Source organism: Ceratotherium simum, chromosome 3 (assembly GCF_057802395.1).
Source record: "Ceratotherium simum simum isolate JZ-2026a chromosome 3, ASM5780239v1, whole genome shotgun sequence".
Lineage (NCBI taxonomy): Eukaryota > Metazoa > Chordata > Mammalia > Perissodactyla > Rhinocerotidae > Ceratotherium > Ceratotherium simum.
The window spans coordinates 68,785,096-68,803,040 of NC_141902.1; the positions used below are offsets into that span (position 1 = coordinate 68,785,096).

The 17,945-nt window shown below is 60.0% G+C and overlaps 1 protein-coding gene across 6 annotated transcripts in view; it reads right to left on the reverse strand.

The window, feature by feature from the left end:
- Positions 1 to 3,489: 3,489 nt before the first annotated feature.
- Positions 3,490 to 17,945, reverse strand: part of PSTPIP1 (proline-serine-threonine phosphatase interacting protein 1) — a 43,105-nt gene continuing 28,649 nt past the window's right edge. For 3 of the 6 annotated variants that reach the window (XM_087428748.1, XM_087428750.1, XM_087428749.1), the window contains 12 exons: positions 15,635 to 15,669; positions 15,265 to 15,371; positions 12,870 to 12,932; positions 12,145 to 12,243; positions 11,159 to 11,204; positions 10,012 to 10,091; positions 9,330 to 9,428; positions 8,103 to 8,199; positions 7,503 to 7,593; positions 5,169 to 5,224; positions 4,850 to 4,974; positions 3,490 to 3,789 (listed from right to left, as the gene is read on the reverse strand). In XM_087428748.1, the coding sequence (XP_087284874.1) occupies positions 3,658 to 3,789; positions 4,850 to 4,974; positions 5,169 to 5,224; positions 7,503 to 7,593; positions 8,103 to 8,199; positions 9,330 to 9,428; positions 10,012 to 10,091; positions 11,159 to 11,204; positions 12,145 to 12,243; positions 12,870 to 12,932; positions 15,265 to 15,371; positions 15,635 to 15,669 (1,030 nt within the window). In that variant the 3' untranslated portion in view covers positions 3,490 to 3,657. Of the gene's footprint in view, positions 3,790 to 4,849; positions 4,975 to 5,168; positions 5,225 to 7,502; positions 7,594 to 8,102; positions 8,200 to 9,329; positions 9,429 to 10,011; positions 10,092 to 11,158; positions 11,205 to 12,144; positions 12,244 to 12,869; positions 12,933 to 15,264; positions 15,372 to 15,468; positions 15,613 to 15,634; positions 15,670 to 15,785; positions 16,381 to 17,945 lie in introns of those variants that run through there. The other 3 variants (XM_087428752.1, XM_087428753.1, XM_087428751.1) reach the window with 3 other exon arrangements.

Genomic DNA, 17,945 nt, shown 5'->3' on the forward strand with positions numbered 1-17,945 from the left:
ATCTCCTCTGCTGTCCATTCAGCTGAGGTTGTGACCTGGTGCACAGAGAATGGAGAATGCTGCAGAGGCAGTGAGTCTGACTTCGATTCACTTGCGGGTTTTTTTCCTGGTATAAATTGTGACCCGAGAGTTGCTTTCAGTTCTATCTCTGGCTGCCTGAATGACTGGAGTGCAGGCTCTGTTATCTAGCACTCGTTACCCATCACCCTCTGGGGCCCATCGATACTGCTGCACCTGTCAGAGATGGTGATAAATGTCTAGGCCAAAGGTTTTTAAAAAATCTGTACAGTCGAATGGGATGCTCAATCAAGATGACAAGGTATTTTCAAGGAGTAAATAAAGCAGTGATACCTAACTTTCTCCTCTTTTCTTTCCCCTTGGCTGCCCATACACAACCTGACCCCGATGGTCAGTCTACTTGGCTGTCCTGCCTCTTCTAGGCCCTTGCTCAGGCTCTGTCCTGTCTGCTACCCCTCCTCTACCTCCTACTCCACCTGGGGAGGACCTGCCCATCCTCAAGGCTCAGATCAGAAAGCACTCCTCATCTCCTTCCTTTCCACTCTTCCCACTCCTGTCTCACATCCCATCAGTTACCAAGTCCTGTTGATCCCTCTCCCTCATTCTTCCAGAGTTGTTCTCTAGGCCAGTTGCCACTTCTGGGACAAGCCATCAGCATCTGTGTGTGGGCCAGCCCACACCTGCTCTCCCACTCTTGCCCTGCTCACTGTCTACCTTGTGTCAGAGGGGTTATAGCGTCTGTGTACCCCTCTTGGCATGAGTGAGCTCTTTGAGGGCACCTCTTTATCTTAGCACCTCCCTCCCATTATCAAATACAGTGCCAGTCACACACAAGTCATCAAAATCCCTTGATTGCATTACCCTGCGGCTGCTGACAGGCTGTTCCGGGCAGCATTTCTGGCCCAGCCAGGCATTTTCATAGCCTGGTCTTTCTTCACTGACTTCTCCCTCTCTCTCCTTCAGGGGGGTGTAAGACCAAGCACCAGATTACATTTTTCTCACCAAACATCCCTATTTATAAACCTCAGATGTGTCGGGGACAGGTGTGGGCGTTTGGTCAGTTCTCTCATAGGATGTGCTTTACAAGGGAAGATGACATTTCAGGAAGGATTTAAGCCTGTCTGATTTTTTTCAGAGGCCCAAAGCCTTTTCCCACCCCATCTGCCACGCTCTCTGGTGGAAGCAGTGGTGGGTGACATCAGCAGAGGGCTAGCCCGAGCCCTGCTTCCAGGGTCCTACCCTGCACCGGGGGGCTGCCTCGTGCCCTTTCACCTCTGCCTGGCCCCAGCGTGAATAATACCTGGGCGGTAAACAACCCTTTCACTACTCTGTAGACTTGCCAGGTGCGCACTCACCTGAGACGGGTGAGAGGCCGCAATCCAAAGGCACTTTCCCTCCCCAAAGAAGAAAGCCCATCCCCCTCCTTCACCAGGCGTCGTGTTTGTTAATCACATCCACATTTTTGCTCACGTGATGAAGATGAGGGCATAAAGATGGACATCTGCAGCGCACACAGGAGCAGCCCCCTCCTAGTCCTTGTCCTGGGGCAGGGCTTGGTCAAAGCCCTCATTTTTGCCACTGTGGCATCTGACATTTGCCTGGGCACATCGGATGGTCCTCCGTATGGCTGCCAAGTGGACGGCCGGCCAGGCAGAGCCAGGACCGGTGGGAAGCAGGCTTCCATGGGTGTCATGAGATCTCTGTCACCTGAGCTGTTGAAGCCGACTAGGGTGCCCAGTGCCCAGTCCCCAGGGGTGGCGGGGAGGGTGTCGTGCAGGAAGTCAGATCAGATTCTCCCAGAGTCTCTTCTAGTTCTAAATCCTGGGGAATTCCATTGATGCCCCTCACTCCTTTCTCTGTCCCATGCTTGAACCCTCTCCCTGCCTGTCTTGAGGCTACAAGAGGGAGGCAGGAGTCAAAAGGAACCCCCATTTCCTCTCCTGGAACAGCGTCCCCGTTTCCTTGGCTTATCTCGGGTCATCTGTCCCCAGAAGCCTCATGAATGCTCTGCCTGTCAAGACATTTCCTGCACTGTTGTTAACCTTCTGGGCTGTTTGGTCCCCTGGACCAGGTCAAGGGCTCCTTGAATAAAGCAACGGACTGAGCCTTACTCATCTTGCTCTCATAGGGGGCAGGTCACAAAGGTTTATGAATGAGCAAGTAAAGTAATTAACAGTCCCAGAGAAAGATGGTCTACAGGGCACAGTAACACCGTTCAGCAGTTTCTCGCCAGCTGTGCCCAGTGGAGGAGAACCAATGTCCCACACCCCACCCTCTACAGTCTGTCTGGCTTGAGTCCAAGTGGGCTACTGGCCTGTTGTGCTGGTAGAGTGTTGGGGCTCCCACAGGTGAGTGTGGGTGAGGCCCAGGACTGAGGAGCGACCAGTTCCCACTGGCTCTCCCCCTACAGCCTCTGGTGTGGAGGGAGCCTACGGTGGCTGGAGCAGGGCTTCAGCAGGCCTTGGCCAGCAGTAGAAGCTAGGGGCATGGATCCAAAAAGAGAAAGGCCTTGGGGCCTGCCCGGTGGCGCAAGCAGTTAAGTGCATGCCCTCCGCTTCAGTGGCCCAGGGTTTGTGGGTTCGGATCCCGGGCGCACACCAATGCACCGCATGTCATGCCATGCTGTGGCGGCGTCCCATATAAAGTAGAGGAAGATGTGCACGGACGTTAGCTCAGCGCCAGTCTTTCTCGGCAAAAAAGAGGAGGATTGGCATTGATGTTAGCTCAGGGCTGATCTTCCTCACCAAAAAAAAAAACAAAAAAACAAAAAGAGAAAGGCCTCAGAGCATCAAGCACAGAAGAGGCGTTTGGCCACCTTGGTGTCCCGGGTCAGCCCAGATGGGCTCTGGAGCCCCTGCCCGGCAGGGTGTGCCATGTGTGAGAGGCAGGGGCACAGGCAACAGGGGCTTTCCTGGGCCCCAGCTGTGTCTGGGTGACACTGAGGGTCACTTGCCTCCACAACCCTCTGACCTGTCTCCCCAGACTCCGCACCACGGCCTCTCCACCTCCAGTGGACCCATCTCCTATTTCCTGGCCCAAACTGAGCTTGGGGCATCCCCAGAATGTTCCAGGCATTCTCACCTCCTCCCTGTGCTCACACACTTGCCCTCTGCTGATGCTCTTCACTTCCTGTGTCCTGTCTGCTGCTGCCCGCAGGAAGCCTGGTTCCCCCATCCCAGCTCTCCCGAGCCCCTCTTCCTCGCCCCTCCCCATCCTCCCTGACCCCTGCTGCCCTCTCCCATTTGCCCTCCTGTGACTGTGTCTCCTTGGCAGTCTGCCAGCTCTCAGGGACAGGGCCAGGGCTCCTCCCCAGCCCAGCAGACCTTGGGACAGACCCCACCGGGGCCTCAGTGTCAACGCTGAAGTGGGCAAGCTCTGCCCTCCAGACTTCTCCCCTCACCCCTCTGCCTCCTCTGAATTGAGCGCTGGACGTGAGGGCAGGAGGAAGAGAAAGGGACCCTCGCAGACGGATGAGAAAAATGCACTCCTTTATTCTCTGGGAGAGACCGCCGGGGAGTGGCCAGCGGCTGTCCTGGAGGGGTAGGTCGGTCTCGGAGCCCCAGCAGGGCCAGGGCAGTGATGGGGGCGCTGCTGGCCCCATGAGCGGGGCAGGTCCAGGTGGGGGCTGCTGCCCCTTCCTCAGAGCTTCTCCAGGTAGGAACCAGGGACGAAGCCACGTTGCCCATTCCGTTCCACTGTCCACCAGCCATCCTCCCCTTCCAGGATGACCTCCAGGATGTCCCCCGCAGAGATATCCAGCTCGTCGGAATTCTGGGCAACAGAATGAGAGCACGTCAGGCTGGAGGGGCCTGCTGGGAGGGCTCTGAGCGAGCGTTGCCCCACCCCAGGCAGTAAATGCAAGCTTGTCTCCCAGGTGGGCCATCAGCTGAGACGTGCCTGGCCTCCTGTGGCTTCAGGACAAGGCTGCTCTCTGGGCCAGGGCAGCCCTTAGAGACATATAGGATGGGGGGGCCCCATGGGACTCGGCCTCCTGTCCCCCTTGGTTTGTCACTGTGGGCTTCCCACAACTCCTGCTTGCTCTGCTCCCTTCTCCCACTCTGCTCCAGACACACAGCGACCTTAGCAAGTCCAGGGTCAGGTGTGCTCACCAGGCCCCAAGCACTCCAGGCTCACTGCACACAGCCTGCCCCTCTGCTGGGAGCTCCCCTGTGCTTCCCCAGCCCTGCTGCCCCCGTCAGACAGGCACATCATCATTCTCCTGGTCTGTCTGTCCGGCCAGGGACCAGGCTCTGGGAGTCAGTGCAGCCCAGGGTGCAGCCTGCCTAGCCCCGAGGAGATGTTTGGCCTCAGTCCGGGTGGATCTGATGTCCAGCTCTGTACCCCTCACCTCAAAGCAGGGAGCAGACTGGACTCTCTGGGGATCTTGGCACAGCTGCCCTGTGGCTCCTTGACCTGCCCTCTCTCCATGGATCTCAGAAAATCAACCCTGGCTCAGCTGAGGGACCTGTTCTGGCTGTGGCTTGTTCTCAGCACCCATGGCCACAGAGAACAAGGCCCTAACCCGAGGGTCCTGCAGGTAGCCCCAGGCGCTGTCAACCTGCCTGCACGTGTACACACACACGCACACACACAGTGCCCGTGCCTGCCTAGACATCATGTGGATGCATGTGAATAGATTCAGGCAGACACAAGCCCTTGTACCCATTCGTCAACATTTGCTCAGCAGATACGTACCGAGCCCCTCCCAAACGCTGGGTGTTGTTCTAAGGGCACACACCCCAGCACACTTGCAGTGCACATGCCTATGTATGAACACACACTCGGGCATACCTGTGCCCTCCTGAGGGGGATAGGAGGGCGAGGGCCTCACCTGGGCCGTGTAGTCATAGAGCGCCCTGTAGTCCTGGGCTGGCAGGGTGGGGGGTCCTGGTGCCTCCTGCACTGCGATGGTGGCGTAGACACCCTCATTCCGATTGGGGGTGGGGGTTGGGGTCTCTGTGGAGGTTGAGAGCAGGGTGAGGCCTGGAGCCCACCCCTTTCAAAGGATAGTGGTTCCTGGAGGGCCCCCTGGCATAGAGCTCCCCAGACTTGGCTCAGCATCTCCCCATCCCCCAACTTCCCCAGTTGTTGGAGGGCCCATTTCTGCCACGTAAGTGTCCTCTCCTTCCCCCCACGTCACCCCCAGTTACCCGCAGATGCTGACAATGACAGGGTCTTGGGACTTCCATGCAGCAGCCCGGAGAACCTGGAGACGGGGAGGAAAGCGGGGAGGTCCTGGAGGGAGGGGGTGAGGCGGGGAGCCCTCAGAGCTCCAGGGCTGGGGATGCCCCTAGCTTCCAGGTGCAGATGTGATTTATGGGGTGCCCCTCAGGCGTGAGGAATCCCCAGAGGGTGGGCCCAGTGGCCCTTCCTTCCCCAGCAGCGCCTCCCAGTCCCTCATGCTGTCCCTCTTCTCAGCACCCGCTGGGTTTATCCACCCCTTCCCCTGCGCCTGGCTCAGGCCTGGACTTAGCCAGAGTCCTGAAGCTTTGTTGAATAAAGAAAAGAACGGAACAAGCAAGAGGCAGCCACTGGGGGACCTAGCGGGGAGCAGATGGGGGCACCCCATGAAGCAGCCAGTGCTAAGGGCTGAATAAATAGAGGCTGATCTGACTAGCCTGCATCAGGAAAGGCTTCCTGCTGTGGTCGAGCTAAGTCTTGAAAGACTCAGCTTTAACAGGCTGAGACTGGGGTGCAAGGCATTGCCGGTGAACGGGAGAGGGGGTGCAAAGGTGCAAGTGGAGGAGTTTGGGGAGTGGAGCGGACCAGTTTGGGGTGTGTGGGAGACAGGGCTGAAACAGGGACTGGGCCACACCCAAGGGGCTGTGACGAGGGGCTGGGCTGTGACGAGGGCCTGTGGGAGGCTGCCCTGCAGTGCCAGGTGGGACACGAGGGGCCTTTCCCACTGGCAGGAGAGTCTAGCCCACCTCCCTGCCCCCCCCCCCACACACACACAGGGTTTGTGGAGCCGAGGGGCCAGGAGTGGACACATGCCCAGGATGGGAGCACATGGACATGCGTGTGTGGATCTGGACACATGAGGTCTAAAGCCTAACACAGGCGGTGCAGACATAGCGCCGATGACACTCTCGCCCCTTGGACAGCCGGGGGCCGGGTTAAAGCCCCCAGGGCTGTGGCTGGCAGGAGCAGAGCTTGTTGAGGCCCATGTGCGCCCTGCCCCACTGCACCATTTCCCCAGAGTTGCCTACACTTGCGACTCCAATTCCTCCCTCCACTTACTTCCCAGCCACTGCCCCCTGCCGCTCCCCCTGCCTGGCTTCTGGCTGCCCCACACATGGCCACTGCCCATCCTCTCCAGCAGCCAGGCCTCCTCCACCCGGTGGGACCTCTCTCTCTCTCTTTCTTTCATCCCCATGGGGCACCCTTTCTGTCCTTTCTTGACACTGCTCCCACTGTCTTCCATCCAGTTGGTGAAATGACCACCCGTGCTGGGACCCAGGTCCTCACTGGGTGGGGCAGGGAGGCCTGATTCCCCCAGATTTTGGTAAGATTGTGAGGGTGTGAATGCCCTCCTCCTGGGGTCATCATGGCTTTCTCAAGGTTCTTGGAGGGGCGTGCTGTGCTCCCTGCCCTGAGGGCTGGTGGTTTCCACGAGCCTCTGTCTCCGAGGAGACTTCCTACAGGTGGCTCCAGGGGCTCCTGAGGCCTCAGAAATGAGCTGTCCTGGAGGGCCGGGCACTCCGTCAACCCCACCCTCACCCACCTCCCAAAGGCAGGCGCTTCCCTGCACTAGGTCAGATGGAGAGAGGAGGTCACGGAGGCCTCAGGGTGTGGGCCGGCCACAGACAACATGAGAAACCCATGGATGCTCACAGATGCCCACAGATGGGGCACGTGGCCCCGTCAGGGACCTGGCTGCTGGGGCTCCCTCAACAGGCTGTGGCACTCCCACTAGGCTGTCACTGTCGTCACCCAACTCCTGAACCAGGAGGGATCTTAGGTTCTGAGTCTGACCCCTATACTCATGGGCCCTGGACCTAGAGAAGGGCATGACCTGTGCAGGTGACACACTGAGGCATGGCACTAGGGCCCTGGCACCTACTGCAGCCAGGCCAGGGAAGGGGCCCTGGAAAAGCCTGGAGAATTCTCCAGAAGTACTGGCTGCAAGACCTGCTCCTATGCCCTGATCCCATGCCAGCTGACAGCCCAGGGCACCAACCCAGGCTAGCAGCAGGGCCCTGCTGGGACAAGCCAGCCTGGGGCCTCCCAGAGCTCTGAACACAGTGAATAAGTGGGTGTAATTATTTGTTTAATGCCTAGGTCCCCTTGGGCTGAGGGTGTCATGAGGCTAGATTGAGCCTGTCTTGTCCCCAAAGAGTGCCCAGCACCTAAACGCCATACCAGGCACACAGTAGGTGCTCAATAAATGTGTGTGCGAGAGCCAGTTGCAGGAGGAGAGGCTGGACCCGCTTCCTGGCATTCCCCACCCAGCCCCCCGCCTCTGCATCCATTGGGCACCTTACCTCTTTATCATGCCGCAGGACGGCTGGACGCCAGGGCTGCTGGACGCCGGGGCCACCTCCCGATCGTAGTAGTTCTGGTAGGGCACTGGAGCTGTGGACAGCAGGCCCGTGAGGCCCAGGGTCAGCGAGGGCAGGGCAGGCAGGACTTGTGCCACCTGACACCCTGACCTGTCCCCATCCAGAGACCCAGACTGGGGCCCACCTTCCCATGCTGGCCGGGGGCCCACCCACTGTAGGTACCACCAAGACCAAATATTCCAGACTCGTGATTTAGTCGGACCAAACAGGCTGGGGGTGGAGCTCTGAGAAGGCTCCCCACCTCTACTCCCCATCCTCATCTCCTCCTTCTGAGTGTATAGTGTTCTTAAGCTCTGCTCATCCTCCACCTCCAAGGAGGCAGCAGGCCAGGCACCCAGCCAGGGGACTGCACTGCTCTCGACCCTTCCCCTGGGTCTGGCCAAGGCTCCTCCACCCAGAAGCGAGCTGTGAGCACCCCCAGCGCTGTCCCGGCAGTTGAGGCTCCGAGAACCTGGGGCCAGGCCTTCTAGGGGCAGGCGGGCCTGGACCCAGAGGCTGAGCTGCCCGCGGGCCGGGCCTCACCCGGGGGCTCGGTGCCCGTGCTCTTGGCCTGGATGAAGCTGTCAATGTCGGCGTCCACACTGCAGCCTTCCAGCGTCACCCGCACCTCCTCGTAGAGCTGGGGGTGGGAAAGAGCAGAGGCTGAGGGGCCGGGCGCCACCTCCATGCCCACCTCATCAAAGCCCTGCCCCTCTGCGGGTCTGAACTCCGGCCAGGGGCCCCCACTCCCCCGCCTCCTCATGGCCTCGTGTGCGCAGCTCAGCACCTGTTCAGGGGCCTGGAGGTGTAGCTGCCCCAGGCCTGCCTGAGAGGTCAGAGCCCTGGCCGACAGCCTCTCCCGTTTCCTGAACACCTACTGGACACGAGGTCCATGCAAGGGACTTACCACACTCCCGTCCTCTGAGGTAGACACTATTTCCCCATTTCGTAGATGAGGAAACTCAGAGCAGGAAAGGGACTTGCCCAAGGTCACAGAGCAAGCACTCGGTGTGGCTGGGCTTTGGATCCAGTAGGAGAGGATGCAGAGCCCTCACTCCTTACTCTGCCACAAGGAGGCCACTAGGTGGGCTCAAGTTATTTGGGGGGAAAAAACCCCAAAACCCCACAACCCATGGGCAGAAGGGGTTAGGCAAGGAACAGCAGTGGGCATCGGGGAGTCAGGGCTACCTCAAGGGAGAGCTCATGGCTCCAGGGCTGCATTATCAGAGGTCAGGGCCCCTGGCAGTGAGGTGGCAGCCCCCGTCTGCTGGGGAGGACCCACCCCAGCCCACTCGGCATGTAGAGTTCAGTGAGGGGAACCAGGACACCCCTGAGATTTCTAGGGGGGCAGAGGAGGGACTGCAGCTCTGGAGGTGCCAGGCCTGGAGCAGGGCAGCCCAGAGTCCTGCAGCCTCTCTGCAAACCTCTGAGGGGCTGTGTCCACCTCCCCTCCTACCCCAGCAGAGGGAGCAGGTGCTCTGAGAGCAGAGCCAAGGACCTCGGAGCAGGGGCGAGCAAAGAAGGCAGAGCCAGGACAACCACAAACACAGCCTTCCAGGCAGAGGGGCCGCAGCCCTGTGCACTCTGAGCTCCCTGTCCGTGGGGCCCTGGGGCCAAGGCTGAGCACTGAGGTTGGAGACCCCTGGGGCCAGGGCTTGGACTGCAGAGGACTAGGTGTTTGTTGATGGATTCAGGTGGACCTGGGGGTGCTGTCGCCCAGAGGCCGCCCTCTCCTCACACGCTGCCCACCCTTCCTGCCCTCAGCCCCACCTCATCGTCCTTGACGCACTGCATGGAGAGCTGGTTGCAGTGCACCCACAGGGCGTTGCGGAGGATGGTCAGCCGGTCAAACTCCTGCAGCTGGAAGGCCTGGGGGGGTGGGGAGGGAGGTGAGACAGGAGGAGGGGGTTGCAGGGCCAGGCCAGCCTGGGCCCCACTCACGGCTCAGCTGGGGCTGACCAGCCAAACCCCTCTGCTGACAGCCAAGTCTAAAGGAGAGACCCTTCCTGGGGGTCCCCACCCCCACCTCTGGGCCACCCCGGAGGTTCTGGGAAGGGAGACTGAGCTGCCTGTGGGATTCCTGCCCCCGCTCTCCCTCCAGGCCCCACCACACACTGGACCCGGAATCCTGAGGCCTGTCTCCCGGGCCCTGTCCATCAGCAGGGCCCGGGGAAGCCATGGGCTTTGTCTGAGCCTCAGTTTCAGCTTCAGCAAAAAGTAGTGAAGGATACCTGTCTGCACAAAGGGACCCAGGGCACAAAACCAGGCTGGAGCAGCCTGGGCAGGGCCCTAGCACAGGGCCTGGGGCATGAGCAGATGAGTGAATGAAGGAAGGAATGAGGCCTTTCCCTGCCACTGCCTCATGTCCCCCCACGGAGTGTCTAAAGCAGGACGAACGCCTTTCGCACTTTGTAGCCTGGGAAATGGAGGCTCCACGCCTGGGGCCCCTCACCTCACAGGTGGTCCGGTGCTCCTGCTCCCACTCGCCCCGCACCTTCTCCAGCTGCTCGATGTTCTGCCTGTACACCCGCTCTGGAAGCACAGAGGCCCCCAGGGGGCCAGTGGCATAGACAGCCTCCCACAGCCCCACCCCTTTGCTCCCGCAGTGCCCCTTCCCCGGGGTGCCCTCCTCCCCCGAATCCTTGGGGCCCCTCCTCCTCCCTGGAGAGATCTGCCCTGGCTGCTGGTGCCTCATCTGAACGCTCATCAGGGCCACCCACTCTGCTCCTGCTCTTTCCAGGGTGACTCGCAGCTCCCCGCTGGGCTCTGAGCCACCTGGGGCTGGAGAAGAGCCTCGTACACCCAAGGTCAGAGTCCAGGCCTTTTGCCATCCCCGGGTCCGACCGTCTCACTTTGCAGATGGGAAACTGAGGCTCACTGAAGGAGGAGTGGTGGGGAGCATAGGGAGCTGTTGGGCTGGGAACCCAGCAGGCTTGGGCCATGACTTCCATCCCCAGGTCTCTGGGCATCACCTGGCCCCCAGCTAAGGGGGCAGCTGGGTCTTGGGAAAGGCAGAGCAGAAGGGAGAGTCTTCCCAGGGGAAGGGAGCAGGGGTGAGCGCTCTATCCTAGGAAGTGTGCCAGCAGGGATAAGGGGTGTGGGGGGGTTCTGGCATCAGGTGAAGGATAGAGGGGACAGAGGCCCCAAGAAGGCAGTGTGTGCACATGTGCGTGTCAGTGTATGTATGAGTGGGTCTGTCTCCCATGAGTGTGGCTGTGAAAGTCCTGGGCTCTGGAGCCAGGCGGCCTGGGTTTGAATGCAGACACCACCACTTGGCTGTGTGACCTTGGGCAAGTTACTTAACCTCTCTGTGCCTCCATTTGCTCCTCTGTTAAAAAAGGGGATAATAATAGCAGCCATCTCATAGGATTGTTGTGTGAGTTAAACGTTAGTTAAAACATTCAAAGCACCAAGAACAGTCTTGGCAAATGAGAGAAAACGAATGTTTTTACTTTGATTGCATAAGTATGGAAGTGAGAGTGACAAGCATGTGACTCTGTGTCGTCAGGTGTGAGTGTGTGTGCCCCCAGGGAGTGTGCAGTGGGGGGAGGACTGTCCAGGCCCCACGCCCAGTCTGAGGAAGCGGGCTGGCCACGTACCTGCCTCCGTGGCCGAGTCCTTGCACTGCTTGGCTTTGTTCTGGCTCTGAGGAGACAGAGGGAAGGCAGCGCTGAGCCCCAGGAACCACCCTGCCCGCCCCTGGGCGCCCAGCCTCCCTGGGCAGCCCTGAAGGGCTTCTGTCACACCCTCCCTGGCCACCCAGGGCCACACTCAGGAGCCAGCCGTGGGCAGCTTCCATCCTTTACTCCAGCCTCACCCCACAGAGTCCCACAGGCTCGTTCCAATAAAAAAGGAATAAAAACAGAAACCCACAGCCCATGCAGATACAGGCGAAAAACAGATGTCAAGACCTAGAGGAAGAAACAGACACCAGGGGCCGGGCCCTGAGGCCCCATGTGGCCGCTGCTGAACCCACTGGCTGGGGCTTGAGCTCTGGCCCCCAACTTACTGCCCCCAACCCACCCGCAGGCCCCTACCCTCTCTGGGCCTCAGCTTTCCTGTCTGTGTAATGGATGACGTGTTCTTGGGCCTGGTGGCTCTGAGACCCTTGGCCCAGAGGCCAGAGCAGTTGAGAGCTTGGGCTGTGGACGACCTGGGTTTGGATCCTTTCTCTGTTGCTTCCTGGCTCTGAGACCTTGGACAAATCACTCACCATCTCTGGGCCTCAGTTTCCTCTCTGTGACATGGGCCTACTGATCCCCTCTCCCAGGGCTGTGTGAGGGTTAGCATCTGCTCTCACTGCCCTGTGAGCTCTGGGCCTGGGCCGCAGGGGCCCGCTCTGAGGAATGGGTCCTTGGGTGCAGCCTGGAGATGGCAAAGGGGATCAAGATCACCCGGCTATCTACTCCCCAGATTCTAGGAGACCCACTTCACAGATGGGGAGACCGAGGTTCAGAGAGGGGTGAGCAGCCAGCATGTCCCAGATGCAGACCTTGCCGGGGCGTGTCTGTGGCACCCCTTACCTGCGCCATACCCCCTGCCCCAGCCGTGGGTGACACCACACAGCCTCGGTGGCCCTACCCACCTTCTCCACCTGCTTCTGCTGGCCATTGGCACTAATGCGCTCGAAGGCCTGCTCGGCATCGTCCGCGTCCCGGCACTTCTGCTCATATGTCTTCTTGGACTGGGGGTGTGGAGAGGCGTGACTTGGGGGCCCCAGAGTGAGGCTCCCTGAGCCCAGCCTCCCTTCTCCCTGTTGGGGGGCTATGGATGGTATGTCCCCACCAGGGACAAGGATCTGGGGTCTAGAACGGAGACAAAGAAGGGAGTGTGGTTCCCAGGCCCCTTCCCACTGGGGACAGTACCCTGCCCACAGCCCCGGCCTCTTCAGAGGCGTGGTCACAGCAAACCAGTAGCAGGTCCCTGAAAACGCCACGCACCCCCATGATGCCAGCCTCTGCAAATCCTGTCCCCTCTTGTGGAGCCCTCTTTCTCCTCGCGTGGTGTCCTAGGTGACACAGCTCAGGGATCCCTTCTTCTTCCACCCCTGGAGTCCCCAGTGGTCAGCGTGGATCATCCTGTGGGCCACTGTCTGGGACCGACCACCTGCCTATCGGGCAGAAGCCCCCCAGGGGCAAGGCCTGGGCCGATCCGCATGGGGCCTTGGCACCTAGTGCAGCCCTGAGCACCCGACAGGCCACATGTGTGTTGCTGGCAGAGCCAAACCCTGTCCCAGGTGCCCAGCACAGGCCTCCTGGGGTCCATACCCTGAGCCCTGCCGCCTTCCAGGCCCAAGACCCTCGCACTCACCTCCATGGTCTTCTTGTAGAGTGATAGCTTGCTCTTCTGGACACGGTCCATGACGGCCTCGTACTGCAGGGGACACGAGGGTCTGAGCGGGGGGCCGTGGCCTCAGGACGCTCCCCTAGGCCAAGAGGATGGGGTGTCCCTGGGATGAGGCGCAGCATCCCCTCCTGGCTCTGAATGGGGCAGCGACAAGATGCCCCCTCTCCCACGGCCTACTGGTTCACAGTTACCACGCAGAGCAGAAGGCTAGAGAGGCCCTGGGCATGGATACACCCATCGTGTCCCCTCCCTGCAGACCCAGCCAGGACTGGATCTCTAGCTGGGGAACACCCAACCTACATGTACACACACACTCACTGTCCTTCACTCACAAGCCCCTGTACCTGCTCATGGCTGTCACACACTGTGGACACACTCTGGCATGCACACAAAGTTCCTCATGACACACACAGAACTACACACTAACAGGCCCCCATGCTCCCACTGCTCACATTTGCACACACAGGCCTTCACAGGCACACTCACAGAGCACCCACAGACAACACTCACAAGTACACACATGTACACTCTCCCATGTCCCCTACGCACAGCCACGGGCCTGTCTGCACAGGTGAGCACACACACCAAACTTAGTCATGGCCACACACGGGCACACGGGGCCACTGCAACCCCACCTCCCCTCGCAGGGCCCTTGCTCAGATAGAGAGGATGAAACTCAGCCCGGACAGAGATTGGGTACAAGGTATCAGGAGAAGGGAAATGAAATGCTCCTTGTGTTGGGGCTGGAGCCGGTGTGTGCCTGGGGTCTCAGTGGGCCCCTGCCAGTGGGGAGACCTCCAGCAAGCCAGCTGGGCACACACAAACACACTGAGACACAGGGTCATACTCACAGGCGTGCACAGATGTGCCATGTTCTGCGCACACACGTACCCACACACACACTTGTACACACGCACACCTAGGCAGGCTTTCCACACGCTATATCACAGCTCTCTGCTTGCGGGGACCCCGGCCGCTCTGGGGAAGGCATCACTTTGTCCAAAACAGCTTTTGCAGACATCACAGCCCCTCTGGCCACAGGAGAGCTCAAAATAGCCTGCCCAGGGCCTCTGCAGACAAGGCCCAGCTCAGAGAGGTTGCCTGCTCTAGCACCTCAAGGCTGGGCCGGCTTCTGGGGCTAGTTTTGGGGACCCACTGTCTGCTCGGGAACCCAAATTTAGAATCCTGAAAGCCTGAGACCCTGGCTGGCCGGATGGGCAGACAGGAACTGCAGCCACGCTGAGCTTCTGTGGTCAGAGCCACTCATCAGAGCAGGCACCCTGTCTTTGAGAACTGAGGGGGGCCTGGTTCTGGGCTGGGTCCCCAAAGTTTGGGAGGTAGACATAAATGTCCCATCCTGCAAGAGGGAAACTGAGGCACAGAGAGGGGAAGCCACTCAGCCAGGACACCCAGGTCCAGCCTGGTCCCAACCATGAGCTGGCACCGTCTTCCCCTTCCCTGCTCAGGTGTGTGGACTTTTCCATTTTCAATTCTTGGGACAGTTTACAATGATCCTTCCTCTCCAAGTAAGAAGTGTTTTCTGTGTGCTGGCCTCTCCCACCCTCTGGGACATCACCTCACCGCTAAGGCCCTGAGAGGCTGAGCACATGTCCCCACCTGCCCCCCCAGCGGGCCAGGTGCTCAGCCAATCAGAGAGACTTAGCTTGGAAGGAGGCCCTGGGACACAGAGGTCACAAAGCCTGCCTCCCACCCCACCCCTGCAGCTTCCCTGACAGCTTCCCTCCAGCCTCTCCTTGCATACCTTCCATGATGGGGACTGCACTTCTTTTCCATGCAGTCCCTCCATCTAGGGACAGCCATGCCCTACACATGGGTGAGAAATACCTTTGGATGCTAAGGTAAGCCTGACAGCACCCACTCCCCGCAGGCTCTGTCTGCCCCCTCAGCCTTGGGAGCCCTGCAGAGTGGCTGCAGTAACTGACCCCCAAGTCTGTCTTTCTTCTGGACAAACAGCCCTGATGCTTGGGCTCAGGACAAGGTTCTGGTGACTCCCCAACTTAGGTTGCCTCCGTTGGATACCCCGAGGCTGTCAGTGACCCTCTCCAGTCTGTTGTAGTAGGACAATCCAAAAGACCGATGTCTTTCCCTCTTTCTGGTGTGAGTTGGCTCAGGGGGAAGACCCCCAGGGGGGCTCTCGGACCTGAGAGCTGGGCCCTGGTTCCAGTGGCCTGGCCTCTGCCCAGGCCCTTCCCCTCCTCCTTCAAATCACCCTCACCCCTCCAGCCTGGGGCACAGCCCCGCACCCTCCATCGGCTCCGTCAGGAGGGCCCATCCTCCACCACCTTCACAGCTACAATGGCCACCTCCCACCCGGGGCCCAGCCCCAGCACCACCTCACCTTCTTCCTCTGCTCCTTCTGCCTCTCGCGGAACTCCTCAAGGCTCCGCAGCTCCTCGCGCAGGGCCAGGGCCAGCTGGATGTGGGAGCTGCCCACATTCTCCATTTCTGGGGGCAGAGGAAGGATGTCGGTCCCCGATGTCGGACCTGACGGGCCTCGGCCACCCACATACTCGCCCTGTGCCTGGACCAGCCCAGCCCTCACCCCACGCCTCATCTTCGGTCACATCCTCCACCAGCCTCGCAGCCCTGCGTACAGCCCGACTCCCCTATCCCGGCCAGAATCCATCCACCTCCATCTATGGGGGATATGGGTGTTCCCAGAAGGTCCTGTCACACTGCAGCCTGGGGTGGGGGACAGTCGGACTTACGCTGCTTCAGGGAGTCAAAGGAGGCCCTCAGGGAGCTGCAAAACAGAAAGCCCAGGGTCGGCAGGAGGAGCGCAGCGGAACCTCAAGTCCCTGATGGCCCCAGGGACTTTTATTTTGGCAAGAGGGCCCTAGGTCACTCACACACACTGACCTAGATCCAAGGGACCCTCTAGCCAGACAGTGGGTGACCATCCATTCAGAGCCCTAGCTGGGATTTCTGGAAGGCAAAGCTCTCTTTGGGAATTATAAAGCAATCACACCTCCCCACTGTGGCCGAATGCTCCTGGCTTCTGCATGTCTTCAGGGCCCTCCCTCCCTGGAGCCTGTCCCCCCACAGTGCCCTCCCCTCTTTAGGACCAGCTGAAGCGGAGGGGGCAGGGCTCAGACTCAGTGGCCTGACGACCTTTTGGAGGAGGGTGGATGGGGGAGAAGGGGGTGGGCGAGCAGGAGAGGAGAGATGTGGGGGCCTTAGGACAGAACAAATAGGATGAGGTGAGGACAGCAAGAGGCTGAAGGCCCCCCTGGTCCTGGGCTGGGTGGCTGGGTGGCTGGGTGGACGGTGGTGACACCTCTGAGAGGGGCCCCAGGAGGGAAGATGGGGAGTCTACTTCAGGGTGCACTGAGCTTGGGGTGCCTGAGGGAACCCAGCAGAAGTCAGGAGGCAGCAGAGTGGCCAGTCCGGAGCTGAGACGAGGTGCTGTCCACTGCAGGGCGGCGCCAGGAGAGCAGGAGGGAAGAGGCTGGCCCTGGGCATAGGGGGGTGGCGTGACGCCCGAGGTGGAGTTGCCAGATGGAGCAAATGAAAACACAGGACACCCAGTCAAGTTCGAATTTCAGATAGACAACAAATACTTTTTGGGTTGAACTATGCCCCATATAATATTTGGAACACACTTACATTCAAAAGTATTTGTTGTTTATCTGAAATTCACATTTAGCTGGGCATTGTGTATTTTATCCAGCAGCCCTGCCCAGGGGGCTCCCCCAACTCCTCCAGCCACGAGTGGAGTTGAGGCCCAAGCAAAGGCCTCAGAGCCCACAGAGGACCCAGTCCTATCTGCTGATCAGTAATGAGACCCCACGAGACAGACTGCTCCTTGGTCAGAAACAGGACCGACAGGGGAGAGAGACTCTCCTGGCCCATCAGCTCTCAGGGGCAGTGCCTCTCAGAGGGTGACCTCCCCATCACGACAGAGGAGGGAGGTGACTGGGAATCCCAGCCCAGGAAACCAGCAGGACCTGGGCAGGGGCTTCCTGCTCTGGACCCCCACAGGCATTAAGGCAGACCCTGGAGCCACACGGCCTGGGTTCAATCCAGGCTCTACCACTCACTGTCTGTGTGACCTTGGGCAAGTTCTCTAACCTCTCTGTGTCTCAGTTTCCCCCTCTGTAAAATAGGGACAATAACAACACAAACAGGATGGTTGTGAGGATTGAATGGATTTACGTGTGTAAATCAACTCTATCAGGACCCCGTTGTGCAGCCCTCCCCTGAGCTCACCTCTGCACACCCCCTCAGTCCTGGGGGGGGTCCCCCAGGGCCCCTGAGCCTGACCTGAGCAGTACCTCCCAAGTGCCCTGCCCAGGAGATTTCCGCGTGCCCCCTCTTAACAGAAACACCCCACTGGATTCGCCTTCAGGTAGGGGTCCCTTGAGGCAGCCCCAGCTGCCTCAAGGGGAAGGGCCCCCTTCCCCTCTCCCTGCAGCCTGCGTGGCCATGAGGAGCAGACCTGCGTTCGCCAGCGCGTGTGTGAGGGGCGCCCGGGCCTGTGCCCCAGCGTGCGCCCAGGGGTGCCGAGTCTCCCCGTGCACAGAGAGGAGGGTGGAGGCTGCAGACACTCGGGTCAGATTCTCTGCCTGCATTTGCAGCCCCTTAACCAAGGAGGCAAAATATGCTGCGGCTTCCTCCTCACCGGGACGCCCGAGGAGCCGCAGTCAATCGAGGCAGACGGGGAAACTGAGGCCAGAGCGTGGCCAGGCTTGCTGGGGTCACACAGAGGTGCTCCAGCAGTGAAGTGTCCGGTCGGAGGGAGCCCCTCCGCTCCCGTCGCCGCGTCTATACCCAGCAGCGCGCCCGCCCCCTGGTGGCCATATGGCCGCATGACGCCCAGCCGGGACAGCCCTGGGCTCCAGCCCTCCCACCTGCATCTCCCGAAATCCTTGCAAGGCAGGCTTTGAATGGGGGCTGCCTCCTCCCATTGGACGGTTAGGGAAACTGAGGCCAAGGAGGAACAGCAACCTGGCAAGACCCACCGGGATCTAGGCCTAGAGGAGAACTGTGGGGGTCTAGTCAATGCCAGACCACTTGCCC